This window comes from Motacilla alba, chromosome 1, assembly GCF_015832195.1.
Source record: "Motacilla alba alba isolate MOTALB_02 chromosome 1, Motacilla_alba_V1.0_pri, whole genome shotgun sequence".
Classification (NCBI taxonomy): Eukaryota; Metazoa; Chordata; class Aves; order Passeriformes; family Motacillidae; genus Motacilla; species Motacilla alba.
The window spans coordinates 52,598,950-52,617,278 of NC_052016.1; the positions used below are offsets into that span (position 1 = coordinate 52,598,950).

Below are 18,329 nucleotides of genomic sequence, written 5' to 3' on the forward strand. Positions count from 1 at the left end.
CTTTCCACACACCTCTCTTTCAGTGTCTATATAATCACAAGAGACAGCTCTCAAGGTGACCAGTAACACAGTGGTCTCCAGCAAAAGCATTTCCAAATCCAGTATTTTGTGAATAGCATCCTCACCACTTTGTGAGAAATGACACAGCTGATAAAATGAGCTGGCTCATATGATGTGAATTAAGATTCCCTCCTTTTTATCTGGTAAAGACCAGACCGACAATGTATTTTGTGCAAAATCGAAATCTCATTTTCTTCTATGAAACAAAGGATTTTGTTCTAACTTCATTATACAGATTGCTCAATCACAGACAGATACTGTTGAGAAGGTATATCTAAAAAAACACAGCTACAAAATACTTTTGTGTTCCAATAAAACTGTAACAGAATAACTGTTAATACTATGTATTCCATTATGTCACACCACCACTAATCTAGTATCAGAACAGTACTGAAAAATATGTAAAAGTCAGATTTCAAATTATATAGTTGTTTCTCTACATAAGACATTACAGCTAGGAAAAGTAAGCGGCTATGAGAATAACGCAAGAATGGCTAGTGCTTTAACTGCATCCCAATGGCCTATCTGCTCTTGCTTATAAATCCCAGACATATAAAAGACATTCCCTATTACCCAAGGCAATTGGGCAATATTATTTTTCCTTTATTTGTATAAGTTATCAACAGCTGTTGGCTACCGATTTTTAAGTGGCACAATTACTGTCAATCTCATGCGTTTAACAGTATTAGAAAAGAAATACAAAGAACACTAAAGTCTCTTAAAAAATTAAATAGATTACACAAAGATATCTTCACACTTTGCACCTTCCAACATTTAACTGTTCATCAAAAACCTCAATGAGCTAATTCACAGAATTTAGTTTTACTACAAAAAAGAACAACAAGAGTCTAAATTAATTTTGTTCCTAAGGGAAGTAGGATTTTCACAGTACAAAAAAGAATTTTCTTTCTGGTTGTAAATTATTTGCATGAAAAGGTTTTATCAATTACTTTTAACAGATCCAAAACATGTAACAAATTCTCACTCAGCGTGAAAATACCTTTGGTAAGAAAAATGGGCCATGAGACATGACAGCTATTCAAAGGAATTAAATTTGTGATACATTACCACTGTTCCATTATCTGGCATCATTGGTGTTCCCATATTTGCAGCTCCTTCTGGTCCCATGGAAGGACCAGGACCCATTGCAGGGCCAGGTAAAGTTCCTCTGTTGTTCATATTCATACCCATCATTGGAGGAGGGCCTTGGTTACCAGCAGGTGCTGGGCTAAACGCATCTATGCAAAACAATCTATACTTAGAGCTGTCCTATCTTAATTTTACAAAAACAAACAAACAATTTACAGTATTTAAAAAGCCAAATGTACAAGACTTCAAATACTTGGAAAAAAATATTCTTTGAGACTGTACATTTATCTCAATCATCTGCTTTTAAACAGATTTTAAATAATCTCTATTATTCTGCATTACATAATTTGCCTCATGTACTTGAAAATCCCAACCTTTACAGCTAAATACAGCTGTACAGTTTCTGTGCAGGAACCAAAACGTTCATATTGCATCTATATGGAGTATGCACACCACAAATTTGCAAAAAACTCAAGTGATTTTACAAATACTGGCAGCTATAAGGCAACTTGGCTCTTTAGGGATCTTAACAGATGAGATGTACATTTGCAAGAAGTCTTCTACCAGTAATATGTTAACTGACATAGTGTACAGTAAGTTAGTCTAAGGTCTAACAGCAATAACAGAGATGGTACTCAACTTCACAAAAAATTATTTTCAATATAGAATAAATAAAATCTTGCATTTAGTTTTAATTTCTTATGGCGTAAGTACCACAAAACAAAGTAGTTTTGTTAGAACTTGAAATGAAGAACAATCTCCTCCTGAAGTCTGAATCAAAGAGGTAGAAGGAAATATTGAAAACATATTCTGAGGAGATCATTTAGCTGTAATATTACACCAAGAAGCATCACTTAGCCAGTACTCACTAATGTACTGAACACATAGGTAAAAATGCCTTCATTGTATTTTCATGTTTTGCTGTAAGAAAACAGTCTGATTATCTACCTCACATCTTACTATTATGAAATATCAACTTCAAGACTGGTGTTGATGCATTCTTCCCATTCCCCACAAAAATCCATCCTCTTCAGCCCAAAGTATGCACCAAAATTTGTTAATGGAAGAAAGCATACCTTTGGCATTTAGTGTACACTTTAAGTATACATTTCTGTAATATAAAGAAATCTGACATGTTGCTAGACTGATAAGCCTGTTGTTTATATCTTAAAAATGAACCCTCTCACTTCTCATCACAACTGCACATTTTTAATAATGAATCTATAAATACACATCATGCTAAGGAGGCCACTTCGCACAGATACAGTACTGTGACTATCTGCAGGCATGCACAATTACATCTCAATTATCTGCCTTGAGAACACCATGTCACAGCAGCCAGTGAAACCGTGGCATTCAAGATACTGCTGCTAAAATTGAAGACCTCGGTTTGATCTTATATACATTAGGCCAATCACAAACTCCTTAGCAAAAAAAATGCATGCTACACAGTAGCGTATGAGAAGTGCTAAACAAGTTTACTACAAGTGACAGAAATCCTGTAATTTTGAAAAGCAGAAGCCTTTGAGCTTAGTAATGAAATAACTCCTAGACCTCTCCCTACAACATCAAGTCAAAGCAAAGGTACACTCGGGTTGGATGCTTCTTACCTATCCATACACATGGTCAGTTCATGTAGCAGGTAGAAGACTGGGCTACAATTCAAGAAAATTACAGTAGCATATGCTCTAAAATGGATTTTTACTGTCACCCATTCTGTAAGATACAGAAGGAAAAGAAGTCTAGACTGCCATATAAGGAGAAACCTTTATTCTCAGAAGTTAAAGGCACTCTGCAGGACTATCATGACGGTAACAGCACTTAGTGCATGCAGTAGTGCCATTAACTAAATGCTTAATTACTTGCTATTGGTTGCTTATCAGCCCAATTAAACTGAGCCAGGTGGCCACCCACAGGTACTGTCACTCATCTGTCAACTGCCACAAAGTTCTCATGCTTTGCATCACACAAATGTACCCAGGGCGGCAGATAGCAACTCATACTATCAAACCTCTAGAATTCTGATCCTGTTTCAGGCAGAGTCAGATCTGAAAGGAGCAAAACTACCGAGTATAATGAAAGGAGAGAAGTGGGGCCCTGCATACTTTCAGCAAGAGGCCACTACAATAGATTAGCTGTAACTCAGAGGTCCTCCAGAATCCTCCATCTCCAAAGCAGACCCTACAAGCTAACCACTTGATTGTCCTTTCTTTTTGGTGGGAAACTGATGTGAGGAGTTCATTTACAGGACTGTGTTCAGCAACAGATGGAAAGCAGTCATTAGTGCTCATGCTACAATGCAGACACCAAAAAAAAAGTCCTTTTCTGCAAACTGAAAGGCTGAAAAAGTCCACTCTAAATGTCTGAAATGCACCCAACAAGAAAGCCCATAGTCTTCATCAATGCAGAGACGGTTCCCCAAAAAAGCCTCTTTTTTCCATATTTAAGTTTATAAACTGCACTTAGCACTACAGATCCAATTAAATACTTTGATGAGGTATACATATTCTCTCGGAAATTGTCTGTCACAGAAAGCTGTAAAAATGAGCAGTTCTGCACAAGTCAGCACTTATTGAATCTGTCACAAAGGTACTCTGCTTTCTAAGAAAATTATCATTCAGGTATTTCAGTTATTGGAGATATTCCAGCTCCCTCAGTCCCACATTATAAAAAGTCACAAATGGCACAGGTAAGCTAAAAATAAAATTACAATTCCAATAGAAATATTAAGAAAGGATGCTACTGTCAACAACTAAAGTTCTACTATTTGAAGGTCTACTGTAAGGTTTTGGGGTCAATTATTTTGGTTGTACTAATGGAGCTAATATGCTGGTAAAAAAACAAAATCTCTATAATGAGTGAACTTTAAATCCAGCCTCTGCAGAAATAAATCCTACACTTATTTGCGATGGATATTTTAAAGTAACAGTTCAGTGTTACTATAACTTTTTTTGGGAAGACAAATTTATTTCTAAAAGTATTAAGTTTAAAATCAAGTTGTAACATAAAACTTAGAAAGCAAGACCAATAATCACTGTAAGAACTGCAGTAAATACACTTTTTAAATCTGCATGTAGAAAGTGTATTTTGTTGATCTGGATGACTGGCACAGTATCAACACTTACAAAGTCTTCTAATTAAATGAACAGGTATGATGCAATCATATGCAAAAGTACAGCTATAAAATAAAGAAATTAAGCCTCAATTTATGCTTCAGTTTAATATTTGTAGATAACTTCCCAATGTCCTTCTTCAGAATTATTTGTAAATAATTTTCATCATTCCTGAAAACACAAGCCTATTTCTATTTTTCAGCTATAAATGTGTCTCAATAAATGCAAGGAAATCGCTAATAATATGTTTCAAAATCTGAAGCAGATGTCTTACTCTATTAATTGACATTACTCAAAAGGTAAACTGATATTACTAAGTTTTGTATGCACTTTCGATTTGAAAATATACGGGAAAATAGGTTTTTTTTACTTTTCTTTTAATTACCACTCTGATTTATTTTAAACTACCATTAGGAAGCTTCCAATAGATTAACAGTTCACACAGTTTTGTTAGATTTGGTGGTTTTGAAGAAATATTTTAAGTTTCAGTCTTGTTTAAAAGCAGATATTCTGGGTATGATTCCAAACTGTTTCAGTCTGCATACATGGAGCAAGCACTAATTATTATACTTTTCTATCACACAGTACTAGTTTTTAGTAGTAGATTACATAGTAATAGATTTTAGCAGTGACAGTATTTTAAGTTGCAAAAGCTAACAGAGAATATTTGCAAATAAGAGACTCAGAGGAAATTGGTAGAACACCAAGCACATTATTCATTTACCACACCAAGTACACCAAGAACTTGCCAATTTTAACCTCTACATCATTTCACTGCATGCAATCAGTGTCATAATTTCTTTATGACATATTCATATTCTTTATGACAGTGTCATAATTTCTTTTGACATATTCAAATTTATGAATAGGTAGTCCCTCCAAAATAACGCCAATTTTTTTTAAACATAAAATTCCTCTTTTGTATCAGATAATTCCCAGAGCATCACTTGTCCCTGATTTTTGTTTCTCTTAACTTGCACATCATTTTTTGCCATGTATAGTCAAAGCAGTAAAAGAGAGATACACCAGGGGTAGGGGGGAAAAGTTGCTTGAAAGCAATATATTTGTTGGGGTTTTTTTGTTTCCTAATATTGCTTACTCCTTTTTTACCAGTCATCAGTAATTAATAGTGCTTGAGTAATATGTACAGTCCCAAAGAAAAAAAAAATTACATTAAAAGCCTTTTTCCTTCAGATCCCTACCTCCCATGTTTATTGCTCCACGAGGACCCATATCACCCATTCTCATTTCCTGTTCTCTCTGAAAGTAAACATAGTTTTCATGGTCAACCTATCATTCTTAGAACTTTAGACATTCCCATTTACTCCATGAAAATAAAAATGTTAAAAATTTAAAGGTTTCTATTGATCAAAAACCGTGCAAGGAAAGACATTAATTGGACTCCTGGTTTTTATAACATCAAAGGAATAAGTTCAATGTAACAATGCTGTACATTTTTGCATAATAAAGATTAAATATCCCAAGTTTCATTTATCAGATGCAGCAGTCTAAAGCTCCCAAATTGTTATGTGATCAACCACAAATGAATCCATCTTTATGGAGTGTTTTTAATTAATAAATATTTCTATTTCACCTGTAAACAAACAGGTCTTATTACAATGCTTGCCTAAAGGCCGTGGTTCAATAATACTCAAACTGATTTAATGACTCAAAAATACTTGTGTTGATTGAAAACCAAGTCTTGATGTATTACATTATGGTATATAAATTCAACCTACCAATCCATCATTGTTCAAATAGTTTTGACTTAACTTGGTGGTGGTATATTTTTTTAATGAATCATACTTTGCTATTGATGTTAGTTCAGATACTGACCATCCTTTTAAAACCAGCATAAAACTGCAGTGTCACCAAAAACTGTAACATGCATTTACACTAAACAGACAACACATCAAACTGATCCAGATTCAATCGATGGTCAGTCATCCAACAGTAAAAGATTTCTGACACTAGTAAACATGAACCTCAGCCTGCTGTGAAACAATACTCAAAGGATAGTAGCCAAAGTGGCAAAAAAATTATAACTTATGGGAAAACAAAATTTTCGATCAGAGGCAATTCCAAGGGATTCAAAAAGAACAAATTCACAGTTCAAAACAAAACCAAATGAAATTTATAAAAAAATTCTCCTTAATTTTCTACAGGAATATTAACAAGTTTTCTGCTCTTGAGTAAACAAACACACGTGCTGAGAATAAGAAAATTTTAAAAAAATGTATATCTCATTCTGAAAAACCATTCCACTTATGATTTAGGAGCCTGCGTTCAGATACACTTTGAAAAGAAATCCACATACTAGGCAATTAAATCAGTCTATAAGTGACTTTTACATGGAAATACTAATAAATAAAAATACGTTCATTGCATTTGTACAAGTTCACAAAGTCTGGTTTGGTCAATCATATTTGGGATGCCAAACACGAGTCTTCTGTCTTCAGCCACTCGAAGAAGCAGACACCACTATTTGACAGAACAGAACCAACAGTTTTATAAAAATATCCTGCTATAAGAAACTGCCATGAGATATATGATAAAGAGCTCTCAAGTCAACAACTTTGTTTGTAGTAACTCATATTAACCTAGGAAAGTACTTAACGTAAGAAGAGTACACACTGTTTTCAAAAGAATATGGCTTAATGTGGAGTGGAAAAATAAGGTCTGGCAACTAAAAGACACAGGCAGGTTTTAAAGTCCAGCTAAAAAAGGCCATTGATGGAACACTAAGGAGGATCTCTTCTGCAGACTCTAGAACCCATGTTAAAAATTTATCAGAGAACATGCAGCTACTCTGACAGACCTTTCACAGTAACATCAATTGACATTTAAAGTAAAATCAGCAGCCCCATGGGGATCAACCATATCCATAAACTGACATGAGTTAGTCACAAATCAGCATATAACCATGTTGATTATTAGTCTGCTTGTAGACCTCAGTCTTGACATCAGGAAGTAGAAGGGAAAATGGTGTATCACCCCTAGCCCAAAAGGATAAGTAAACACCGTGGCTATCAGTTTACACTAGTTAGATTGTGTGCACACGTGCAATGTGCGTGCCTAGATGCTTGTGTGAAAACCGGACAAACCGTGAACAGCTGTGACAAACTTTCACTGCAAAGCAAAGCACCAGACTTTACAGTAGGCACCAACCTTACTTAATTCATCTCAGGTTTAACTGCAAGTTGGTTGGTATTTGTTTTTTTAATGTGACAAGTTCCATAAGGCAAGGCTTAGTACAATACTGGCTAGATAAGGATGTTAAGTACAGAGTAGTAAAGCTTCACTAGTTACTAGAACTCATCTTGTTTTCTTTGTAATGGAGAGAAGCATATGCAAGCTCTGATATACACTTTCTTTAAAAAACACACTAGTCCTCCTCTTAGCAATCAACCATTTTTCCCTGTCTTGAAATGCTACCAGTCTTCAGTTAACTGAAGTACAGCAAAGACGGGTAGAACCTACTTTTGTTTAGTCTAGCTTAACATTTCTAAGAAAAACCATGAAGTAATTATTTGCCATTTTTTAAGCTTTAACTTCAGTGTTGAACTATTACAGTATAAACAACATCTCAGGAACAGAGTCAAGACCCTGATAATAAATAGTTGTTCCTTAAGGTCTCTGCTGCCTATTACTTTATCAACACGTCTGCAAGATTAAGATGCTGCTGCGTATAATTATTCCTACTGTTGCATGTACAAAACATATCACGTTCCCTTGACTTTTCACAGGAAATATCTTCCATACTTGTAATGCAGAATTAGCACCTTTACACTTCCTGTCAGAGAAAATACTCAATTTCAAACATTAACAAGCAGTATATATCATTTATGTCATGAGATGTTTGATGTATTCAAAAATTCTATCTGGAGGAGTCCTGGATGGTAACAAAAATTCAGTCCTGTCACACACAAATCAGGTCCTAGACAACTCTTTAGTACGTGAGCATAAACATGTTACTACAGGTAAGTTAAGTCAACTAGTCCATGGGTTTTGCCCAAAATACAACAGAAAGGAATACCAACACAATAGTTTGACACAATAGCTGAACCACTGCTGGTTGGTAATTCCAGCCCACCTGAGAGGTTCATTTTCAGATACTCAAGCCTTTTGCAGAGCTTCACAGTGATAGGGGTTACCTTCTCAAAGCTTCTTTTCCTCACTATATGACTTCCCATTCTTCTGTTCGGTAGCAGCCTGCTTCAGACCCTTCCCTAAAGCCACCCACAACAGGGAGTTAAAACTGAGCAGCACAAGAACAGGGCTAAACTCTTAAGAGAGAAATATGTGGGATGATTAAGAACCTCTGAAGTCACCCATACCTGGGAAATCAATCTTAAAAGGAAGAGAATAAGAAAAATGGATGATATGCTGCTGCTACAGGGAGAAAAGAAAGCCATAAGACAAAGAATGTGCAGGAAAGCAAAAGTTAGACTTTGTGAAAATCAGAAAAAAACATTATCAAAAAGACTAAGTCAGCAAACAAAAAATGTCCTATTGTAAAAGCACTGTTTACACAACTCAAACCTTGCCAAATTATTTGTTGCCAGGATTTTTTAAAAATACTTCAGAACTCACTGATGCAGACAACCTTCAAAAAAGTCCAATTCATCTGATTAATCTTTTAGAAAAACTGCTATGATGGCAACTATAGGATTATACTTACTAATTACTTTAGACAGAAGCATTAAAAATTGTATTTCTCACAATGTCAACTAATTTTAACATCAAATGTAAAAAGTAGATCTACACCAAAATATTGAAAACACTCCATTTTCAAAATATGTATTTAACATTTAATATAGTATGGATTCTCCCCTTTTTACCAAGTACTTGAAACCAGTTTTCCAAAGTATCTGAGGTGTATCATGTGCTATGTTCTTACACCTCTTATCATCACTGATACAGCAGTCCAAATATGCAGAGAACAGCCAAGATAATTCTTCTGAGTTTGTTAAATATATTACACTATTTTTAAATGTTCTACAAAACCATGAAATGAAATCTTTTGAAAAACACCTAAGAATTGATACAGGTCACACTGCGAGTAAAAATACAAATAGTCATAAACCTGATTTTTTTAACTGACAAACCAGTGCTACTTTTTTTCCTTAAAAATAGACCTTGCAATTGCAGCAACACAGCAAAAATTAATCTTGTCTCCAAGTGATGCAATATTCATGGTAACAGAACTTTCAAAAATTATGGTATGAACAAAATATGGCATGGAAAATTTTAGAACAGCGAACAAGCAAGATATCTCAGAAATGTTATGATGGCAGACCATACAGTTTTCAATGGTTTGTAGTCAGGAGAACATGCAACTATTTACTTACCTTTCATAGTACAGTAATCACAATAATGCTAAGACATGGCATCCAAAAAATGCCTTAGCAAGAAAAGAACACTTTCCCCATAAACTTGAAAATTAATCGTTTTAATTAGCACTTCTCTAGGTTGTGTATGTAGAGCAAAATGTAATCAGTTCTGCTGATTCTCACTTTTTTTCATTAACACGAAAACTGAATTTTATTCTCTAATAGACTATATATTTGTCAAAATAGGTATGACATTTCTGTACCTCTTACTAGAATTCATTACTGCCTTCTAGTCTGGCTTATTTCATAAGTTCCTTCTGGGAAAGAAAAATTATCTCCAAAGACCTCTTAATGAGGCATAAGATCCTTAAACCATACTTAAATTGTAACTTACTGAAAGATACGTATGATTTATGCTATTAAAATATAGAAGTTATTAAAGCTGCTAGTTAGCAATCAAAACTAGAATCTGGGGGATACTTTTGATTATGCATTACTTGTCTTTTCCTCAGACTAGTTCACTATTTCACTCCAATGACAACTGCAGTAAGAAGTTAAAGTAATAAGAGATTTCTCTTCCATCCACCCCTTCTTGTCACCCTTCCCTCTTTGGTTTGTTCCTCCATTAAGATCTCTATGTAAGATCCAAAAGTTACAATATCCCCACACAGTTCAGATACAACAGCAGTAAATAATTTTACATGAAAAATATTGACCTTTCAAAATCCAAGATCTGTATGTGTTCTTGAGCACTGAAGTCTTAATTCAGAGCTGATCCCTACTCTGAGCTGGGCATCATACCAGATGATTCCAAAAATGTCTTCCAGCCTAAACTACTCAAAACTCTTGGAACTGAGTGATAGCACTCACCCAAGAGTCTAAAAGAATATAAACTCTCTTACTTCACACAAATCTACACAAATACATTAAACTAGATAACAACTACAGTAAATGTAGCTGTAAAACATATAGTATGCAATAAACTATACAGTCCTGTTGTTAAATAGGTATCCTTAAGAAAAGAATTTTCATTAGGTTTAATAGCTGTCACCAGGACTCAATCTTTGAAAAAACACACCAAGAAGGCTAGAGGAGATAAAGGCAATTTACTGCTTTCTGACTCGAGTCATGAATAAAGTTGATGGAGATGACTCTTTAAGTTCCAACACTAAAATCCCTGAACATTAAAAAAGTATCACACAGGTTAAATCAGGAATACACATTGCATGAAATACAATCAGACAGACATATTCCAGTAAATGCTACAAACTGGAAAAACACTCCTAATGGTAGTAAAAAACTACAATTACAGAAAAAAAATTTTACAAGTCCAGCATACTTCTTAAATACTCCTGTTATTTCAGTAAGATTGCAAAGGAAGCATGAATTTTATTTGAAGAGGGGAATTTCTTTCAAAACTAACAGCAAAAGTATAGGGATGTATTTGTGAAAAATCTCTATGCACTACATCTTTGTTCTCTTCTTTTAGTTCTGAGAACAAAAACTCTTCAACTCCTATGGGATCTCATTTTCCTTCTGCATCAGCTGCTAAGGATAGTCCTTGACAGCTAAAGCCCACAGAAAAAAAACATCCAATTAAACAAATGCAATTAAAACTCCTCAAAAGTATTTAGCATTGTAAATTGAAGTTATTATTTTTAAATACTTTTACAGTAAATTGTTACACAGCTGTGAACATCCCAGAATGTTTTGGTTTTGTCATTCTCTTACAGCTGGATGTAAAACCCAATCTGAACTAAATACATCAATCTTCACATGATGTTTAAGTCAGGTCTAAACTGACAGTTTTGGAAAAGAAAGCAGTTTATTGCACTAACATTATTCTCAATACAAAGACCTTTAGGGGATACATCACTAACCAGCAATATTTAATAGTCCTAAAGAGTAAAGAAAAGGTTAATTCTAAAGGGTAAAGACAATATTATTTAATACACACCAAAGTAACAGCTTTGTTTTACACAAGAACTCATACTTTCAGAATGTATTACAGCTCAAAATTCAAATTACAATCTAACTTGTTAACAAGAAAGAAGATAGTCTAAAAGAAGCCAAGATATACAATGGAACCTATTCTGTTGATTATAGAACTTGGTTCCATATTGCAATTTATATATTTTCTGCTTCATTATTTTGTCTTGTAGTTACTTGCTCCTTCACTGAATTTTAATATTGCATTTAAGCTACTGCTTTAATATAATTTGTGAGCTTTTCCCCCACCTCTCTTATTTCCATTTGTTAAAGTACAGTAAAACACTGCATATACAAGATCTACAAAACTGACCAAAAATTTATTTCATTTCCTCATAACCTGAGATAGAAGTTATTCACCCAAAAAAAAAGTTATAATCCAAAAAAAAAAAAAAAAAAAGGGTACACAGAGGGTAAAATCAGGCCCTAAGCATAGATATACAGTAGCTAGGACCAAAATCAAAATATTTTAATTCCATGCTTCCAATCATCATTACATCATCTGTTCAGGTAAAGAAAAATCCTACCATATCCCTTCAATGTATATGAAGCACTCTCTGAGGATGTAAATGCAAAGAAGGATACTTTTTCCAAATGTGTTTGTTGTTGATGATTTGAGAGAAAACAAGCACAGAGGTATTCAGGCAAATTTTCCCCTTGATTTAACAACTAAGACTCACAAGAGAGGTAAAAATCTGCTTCTCAATTATTTTAAGCTAAAATTCAGAAATAATTTTCACAAGACAAAGGTGCTTAGAAAAGGTAACTACCTTCAATAGATTTGGAAATCTTTTGAAAAATGAGATCCCATTATAACAATTCCCTTAATAGCAACTTTTTCAATTCTGCCAATTAATATGGTTCTGCTGGAGTTAGGAGTCACCTTAGATTCATGGAAACAAAATATAAAAAAAAATTCTCCCATTTCTGTTAGCTTCCTTTCTTCAGTAACAGTAGAAAAATTTAAAATATAAATTAAATACAGATCAACAGCTGAACATGATACAAGTATTTTTTTCAAAGGCACTTTACATTTTACTTACCAAAAAAAGTACTTTCTAGAAGAAATAAACAGCATATCACCATGTTCATGACTGAGACATGTAACAATTACACTACATTCACAATATATTCACATCTTCAGAGGCATATTAAAGAATTTAATCTTAGAATTATTCTGGTTTTATATGAGCTGAAGAAATGTCAAAAGAGTGGATAAGTACCAAAACAGATAACCAGGCAAGCTGCAAATGATTTAAGATGCACTCCACTATTTACCATGGTGGGGATGGACTTGAAGGACTGCTTAAGTGGTAACAAAGACTGGGCTAACCCTACCCTCATGCAGAAATGTACTAAAATGCTAACCTAAACTGAAAATCAGGTGTTACAGAACAATGCTGCACTTTAGATTTCCCAAATTGTTACATTTACCCTGCACAAATCCCAAATGTATACAAATATTTAAAAGAGTGAACACTGGATGGAGTCAGAAAAGAGTTTTTCTCAAATGCAAGATTCAATGAAAGACATCAATATTTACTTAGAAGAGAAATTAATCAGCCAATACCCTTTATCATGGAATGTTTATGTGAAAATCTACCTTCTGAGTAAAACCCTACCTAGTTGAAGTGCCAACTATAAGACTGCAAAATCAACTTAAGAGCACCACTAGTTATAGCCACAGTGCACTAAATATGAGTCTTTGTCAGACTTCTCTATGATCAGTTTTTCCTCACAAAGTAGATACTATATATGCCAAATAAATCATAACATAAAAGCCAGTCCAATTGTAGTTGTTGACTCATAATTAATTTGAGTTATCCAGTAAACAGAATATGCAAGTATTTGTTAGAAGGAAGCTGAAAGCCGAAGGCCTTCAATCCTACAAAGAGGTCCTGTAGGAGAAACTTCTAGTACCCATATAGTGTCTTTTATAGATGCTATGGATGTTGCTTACAAGCAGAATAGTTCAATGTTTAAGATTTCTCCAATTACCTTATGGCCTGTTCACACATACAGCACACTAAAACAAGAAAATATAAACACAGAAGTATCAGTGAAACTTTCTGCAGTTTCAGCCAAGCTCCACAGTTATTTCACACAACTTGTAGGCCATTTCCTGTAAAACTGGCACAACATGAGGCAGACTTGAATGAGGAAGATGTTTGTCATTTGCACAAAGTTCTGACTGATGAAAAGAATACATTCTACCAGGCAATTCTAGTATTTCCATCAGAACTGTAAAAAACTGGTCATCTGAATAAATCCAAACAGTTTGAGAAACATTGCTTTCTAACTAAGTACCCTATCCCAAGCTCACACACTCTTAAGCTACACTGGTTTCATCAAAAATATCCAACAAAAACTACTATATTATTTACATACAATAGACACAAAGGTCAGAATTTTGATAGGGACTCAACGGGGACCACCCAATCAATAGGGACAAACACGAATAGCTGGTTCTTACCTAAACTCAGAAGTTCCCCTATAGTTAAAACAAATGTTTAATAATTCAGAAATGGTGGGGGAAACAAACAGGAAGACTCCATAAGTAAATAACATTTAAAAAGTACTATAAAACACAGAAGATGTACGAAGATAAACAAAGCCTGAAGACAAAGCCTAATTTCAACATCATATTGTCTTTTTCTTAGAACAGATAACTGCTATCTATCCTGTCACAAGCAGATAACCCAAACTGCATTTGAGACTTGTAGTAAGAGCTTCATGTCATGTACAGAACAAAACTAATGCAAACACTCTTCCATCCTACACAATTCCAGGCCTAAACTAACGAGCCATTAGCCACTGTAGGAAATCATAACGGTGACAAATGTTTTAGTAGGGCCCGTTGTGAGAGGACATGGGGTGATAGCCTTAAACTAAGAGTGGGTTTTCCAACTAGGTGAAAGGAATTTTAAAAACTTTTTTTTTACAACTAGAGTGAACAAATACTGGAACAAGTTGCCTAGACAGGTGGTAGATGCCCCATCCCTGAAAGCATTAAGGACTGGATGGGGCTCTGAGCAACCTAAAGCAGCTTAAGATGCCCCTGCTCATTGCAGAAGGCAATGAACTAGATGGCCTTTAATGGCCCCTTCCAAACCAAACCATGCTGTGATTTTAAGATTATGTTCACAGAAACATCTTTGAATAGCAAACCTCAAATATATTTAATTGACTCTTTAGGCTTTAGTTTCTACTGAACTCCCCATCTGAACAGTTACAAAACAGCTCTACCGAAACTCATGTTCTTACCAAAACCCACTGTTTATTAAAAGTGCTAATTAATTGGAAAGTAGTACTCAATCTTTGCACAATTAAAGTGTACTTGATGGTATCAGATTTAAACTCCATTTTCCTCATAGATGATATAATATCCCAAAACAAGCACTACCTCCAGTAATTGGAAAAAATACTTTGACAAGGAGGCTTGTGAAATATTAATGAGAAAAATAATAAATATTTTATTTTATAAATAACATCCTGGTTTCAATAGTCAGGTAACAGCACTAAGGTAATTTATATTTATTTCTATCAGTTTACTGCACTACCACTATTAGCATTTTCTGCTCTGTGAGAGGTACTGAAGCAAAATGCTAGAGGCCAATCGAAAGGTCACATTTAAGAAAAAACAAACATGTGGAAGGCACTGGCTTGAGAGACAGAAACCAGGTTGCTAAACAAGCTTCTTTCACACTATGCAAGAGACCTATCAAAAGGTTTCCTTGCATGCCAAAATACCATTTCTACAGAAATCTCACTTATTGCTTCTTGGGCGTTTTATTCTTTCTTTAAACACAGATCCCTTGAGCAAAGACAAACTGCTCTAAGCAGAGGAACTTATTTTGGTTGCAAGTCTCAGTGCCACCAAGCAAGATCTCAAGATTTAGAGAGGTGGATGAGTCCGAAATAGGTACCAAGCAGACAACTGAAACTGAAAGTTAGTTTCTTCTTAGTCTGGGTAAATACGTGTACAAACTCCAAGTCAAACTTAACTCCAGTAGCTGAGGAAAAAAAAATGAAAATTATTAAGGCAAACATGAATTTTAGCTTCTTCAAATATATAAGGCATTTATCAAACACATCAATAAATATTTTTTAAGTTTTATATATATAATTTTTAAGTACTCTTGCTTGTCAGAATATGAAAAACTGAAGAACTCTGAGTAACTTAAGTTGAATAAGATGATTTCATTTATCATTTATCATTAATTTAATTTATCATTTATTTCAATTTGTGAGCAGCAACATTTTTCAGAAATAATAGTAAAGTACAGAATATAGACGTATAAAATCTGCTCTTGATTAGATTTTTTCATTTTTATCCATCAAACAGCAAAAGTTAAGTACGCAAATGGAGTATTCTATAAACAAGTACAGATGCATGTGAGGTCTTTCTATCAATAATTGAGTAAAATGGCATCTGCTACAGCTGAGGCCTCATGAAACACTGAGACTGACAATGACTAATGTCATTTTGCCATTACATAAGCAGCATCTGGACAGTGTTATTTTAGCATCCTGATCATCAGCCTTACTCGGAGAAAGTAAGGTTATAAACAAAACCAGATAATCTAAAGAATATGGACAGAAAATTCTCTATCAATTACTGCACAAAAGAACAAATTTGGGAAAGCTTAAAAGCAGTACCACAACACGTAAATTCATATTGGAGATTACCACACATTTGACAGCACAATAAACTATAAAAATTACTTGTGAATAGTCACTTGTTCTATTTGTGAGTTCACATAAAGTACATATTAGTATTTTCCAAAGCATTTTGTGCAAACGTTAGAAGATGACTGCAACAGAGCAAAAGATTAGTCTCCTAAATATAATACAAAAATATCACATTGCCTAAAAACTGTTACTGAAAAATTACTTTAAGTAGCATCCTTGACATACATAAAAATACGACCTAGAAAATCAATTATGAACCATCCTAAAATGGTCATGACATACTTACAACCAAAAGAACTTATTCCACAAACACCTTCATTTAATGCATATAAGCACATAATATGTTACAAAAAGATACCTGAAGATCTGCATTGATTTTCATTCAATGCCTTTTCATAATAAAAGCAGATATGGTAGCTAAATAGTTTTTTCTACCTGATAATGCAATTAAAGGCTGAAAATAATTTATTTAGTGGCTGAAAATAATACAATAATAATATTTTAAGGCTTGTTAAGAAAGTATTATTCTTGCCCAAAGCAACAAATTTAGTATCTGAAACACCAAGGAACAGCAGAAATGCATGATTTAAGAATCTGTCTACTGATGTATATCACTCATGAAAAAATAAATATAATTTAATGCTACTGCCAAAACTAGGACTGCCCACAAAACCACAAACTGTGTATTTATAGACTGCCTGCTTAAAGGCCTATCCTATGTTGATTTATGCATAGGAAGAAACTTGATCACTGAAATAAAACCACTGCCAAGAAAAGCAGTATTTTGTCAGGTTGATGTGTTTTAGTTCTACATTTAATGATTTGTCTTTTTCCAAGCTAGTTTTACCTTAAAAAGCCTTTAAGGTGTCACACATGAACTGTGTACGCTGAACTGCAGTAAGGATGCAATTCATCTTGCCCAATCCCGCTCTACAGAAGAGCTTTCATAAAGCAGCATGAAACTGAGATCCTATTCATGTGAACTTACACAACTTCACCACCATTAGCTTCATTCACTATACGAGGCTGTCAGGATAAAATAACCAACATTAATTGTTAGAAAACTTATCAAATTTGAAAAGATTCTTAGAAATGTTTCATTAATTTATTATTGGGCATCTGCCTTAGTTTAGTTTTGAGTTAGGTAAGAAACAATTTACCATTCAGTGAAAATTCTAACTGCTTATACTACTGGAGCTTTTGAGCAGAATGCTATGAGAAGATAAGATCAAAATACAGTTCTATTCACCTAAAGAGGCTGTCCTAGGGTGACAAAAAGTGCAAAAATCTAGTCCTGAATTACTGAAGTTCAAGGAAATCTAACTGACAGTCTTGTTTAAAACATGCCTAATGCTTAACTTGCAAGTCAACGTAGAAGTGAGGGATAAGACATGCCTCCATAGGGCTCCAAACAGTAAGAAATGGAAAACTACATTTATAAACTGCTCCAAAGGACCAAACTCTTAGAACAAAAACAATGTTGTGATGGCATTCCTGAAGCTATAAACATCACTACTGTTTTGCAATGTGCCTTTTTACTTTCTTGCTCTCATCTGTCTTACAGCTTTTGATCCAAGTCCACTACAATCCCTGCTGTTGAAGGATCTCCACTGCTTTAGCAGCTGACACTTTATGCTGATAATTACTCAACATGCTTGAGAGGAGTGCTTCTGCAAGGAAAATGAAAAGGAAAGCAAAACAACATCTAGAAATAATTCCTGAAAAGACTACGAGATTCAAAAGAAAACTATTTAATATACTAAGTCTTACATGAAAAACCAGTGAGCATTCAGAAATTGAAACCGATGAATTCTCAGGAAACAGTCTTTTAAACATTCAAAAAGGAGGTTTCCTTGAAGGGAGGTGGGCAAGGATGTCCAAAAATCTCAATTCCCCCTTTAAACTACCAGTAAGAAGAGAGGTTGAGTTTAAGGCTGGTATTGCAGCTATTGTTTCACTAAGTATAATACCCACCCAACACTATTTCACAGTGTTACTACAGAAGTAAATCTGTCCACACAAAACTAGGACTACAGCTCCTAAATATTTATGG

At 34.3% G+C, this 18,329-nt stretch overlaps 1 protein-coding gene across 8 annotated transcripts in view; it reads right to left on the minus strand.

Annotated features, from left to right (window-relative positions):
* The window catches only part of PSPC1 (paraspeckle component 1), a 58,234-nt gene that overhangs the window by 25,193 nt on the left and 14,712 nt on the right, over window positions 1–18,329 (minus strand). For 4 of the 8 annotated variants that reach the window (XM_038157417.1, XM_038157433.1, XM_038157441.1 and 1 more), the window contains exons 7-8: window positions 5,465–5,522; window positions 1,129–1,298 (exon numbers count right to left, since the gene is read on the minus strand). The exons of 2 other annotated variants lie outside the window; for them this stretch is intronic. In XM_038157417.1, coding sequence (XP_038013345.1) covers window positions 1,129–1,298; window positions 5,465–5,522 — 228 coding nt within the window. Of the gene's footprint in view, window positions 1–1,128; window positions 17,303–18,329 lie in introns of those variants that run through there. 2 more of the 8 variants (XM_038157475.1, XM_038157466.1) reach the window with 2 other exon arrangements.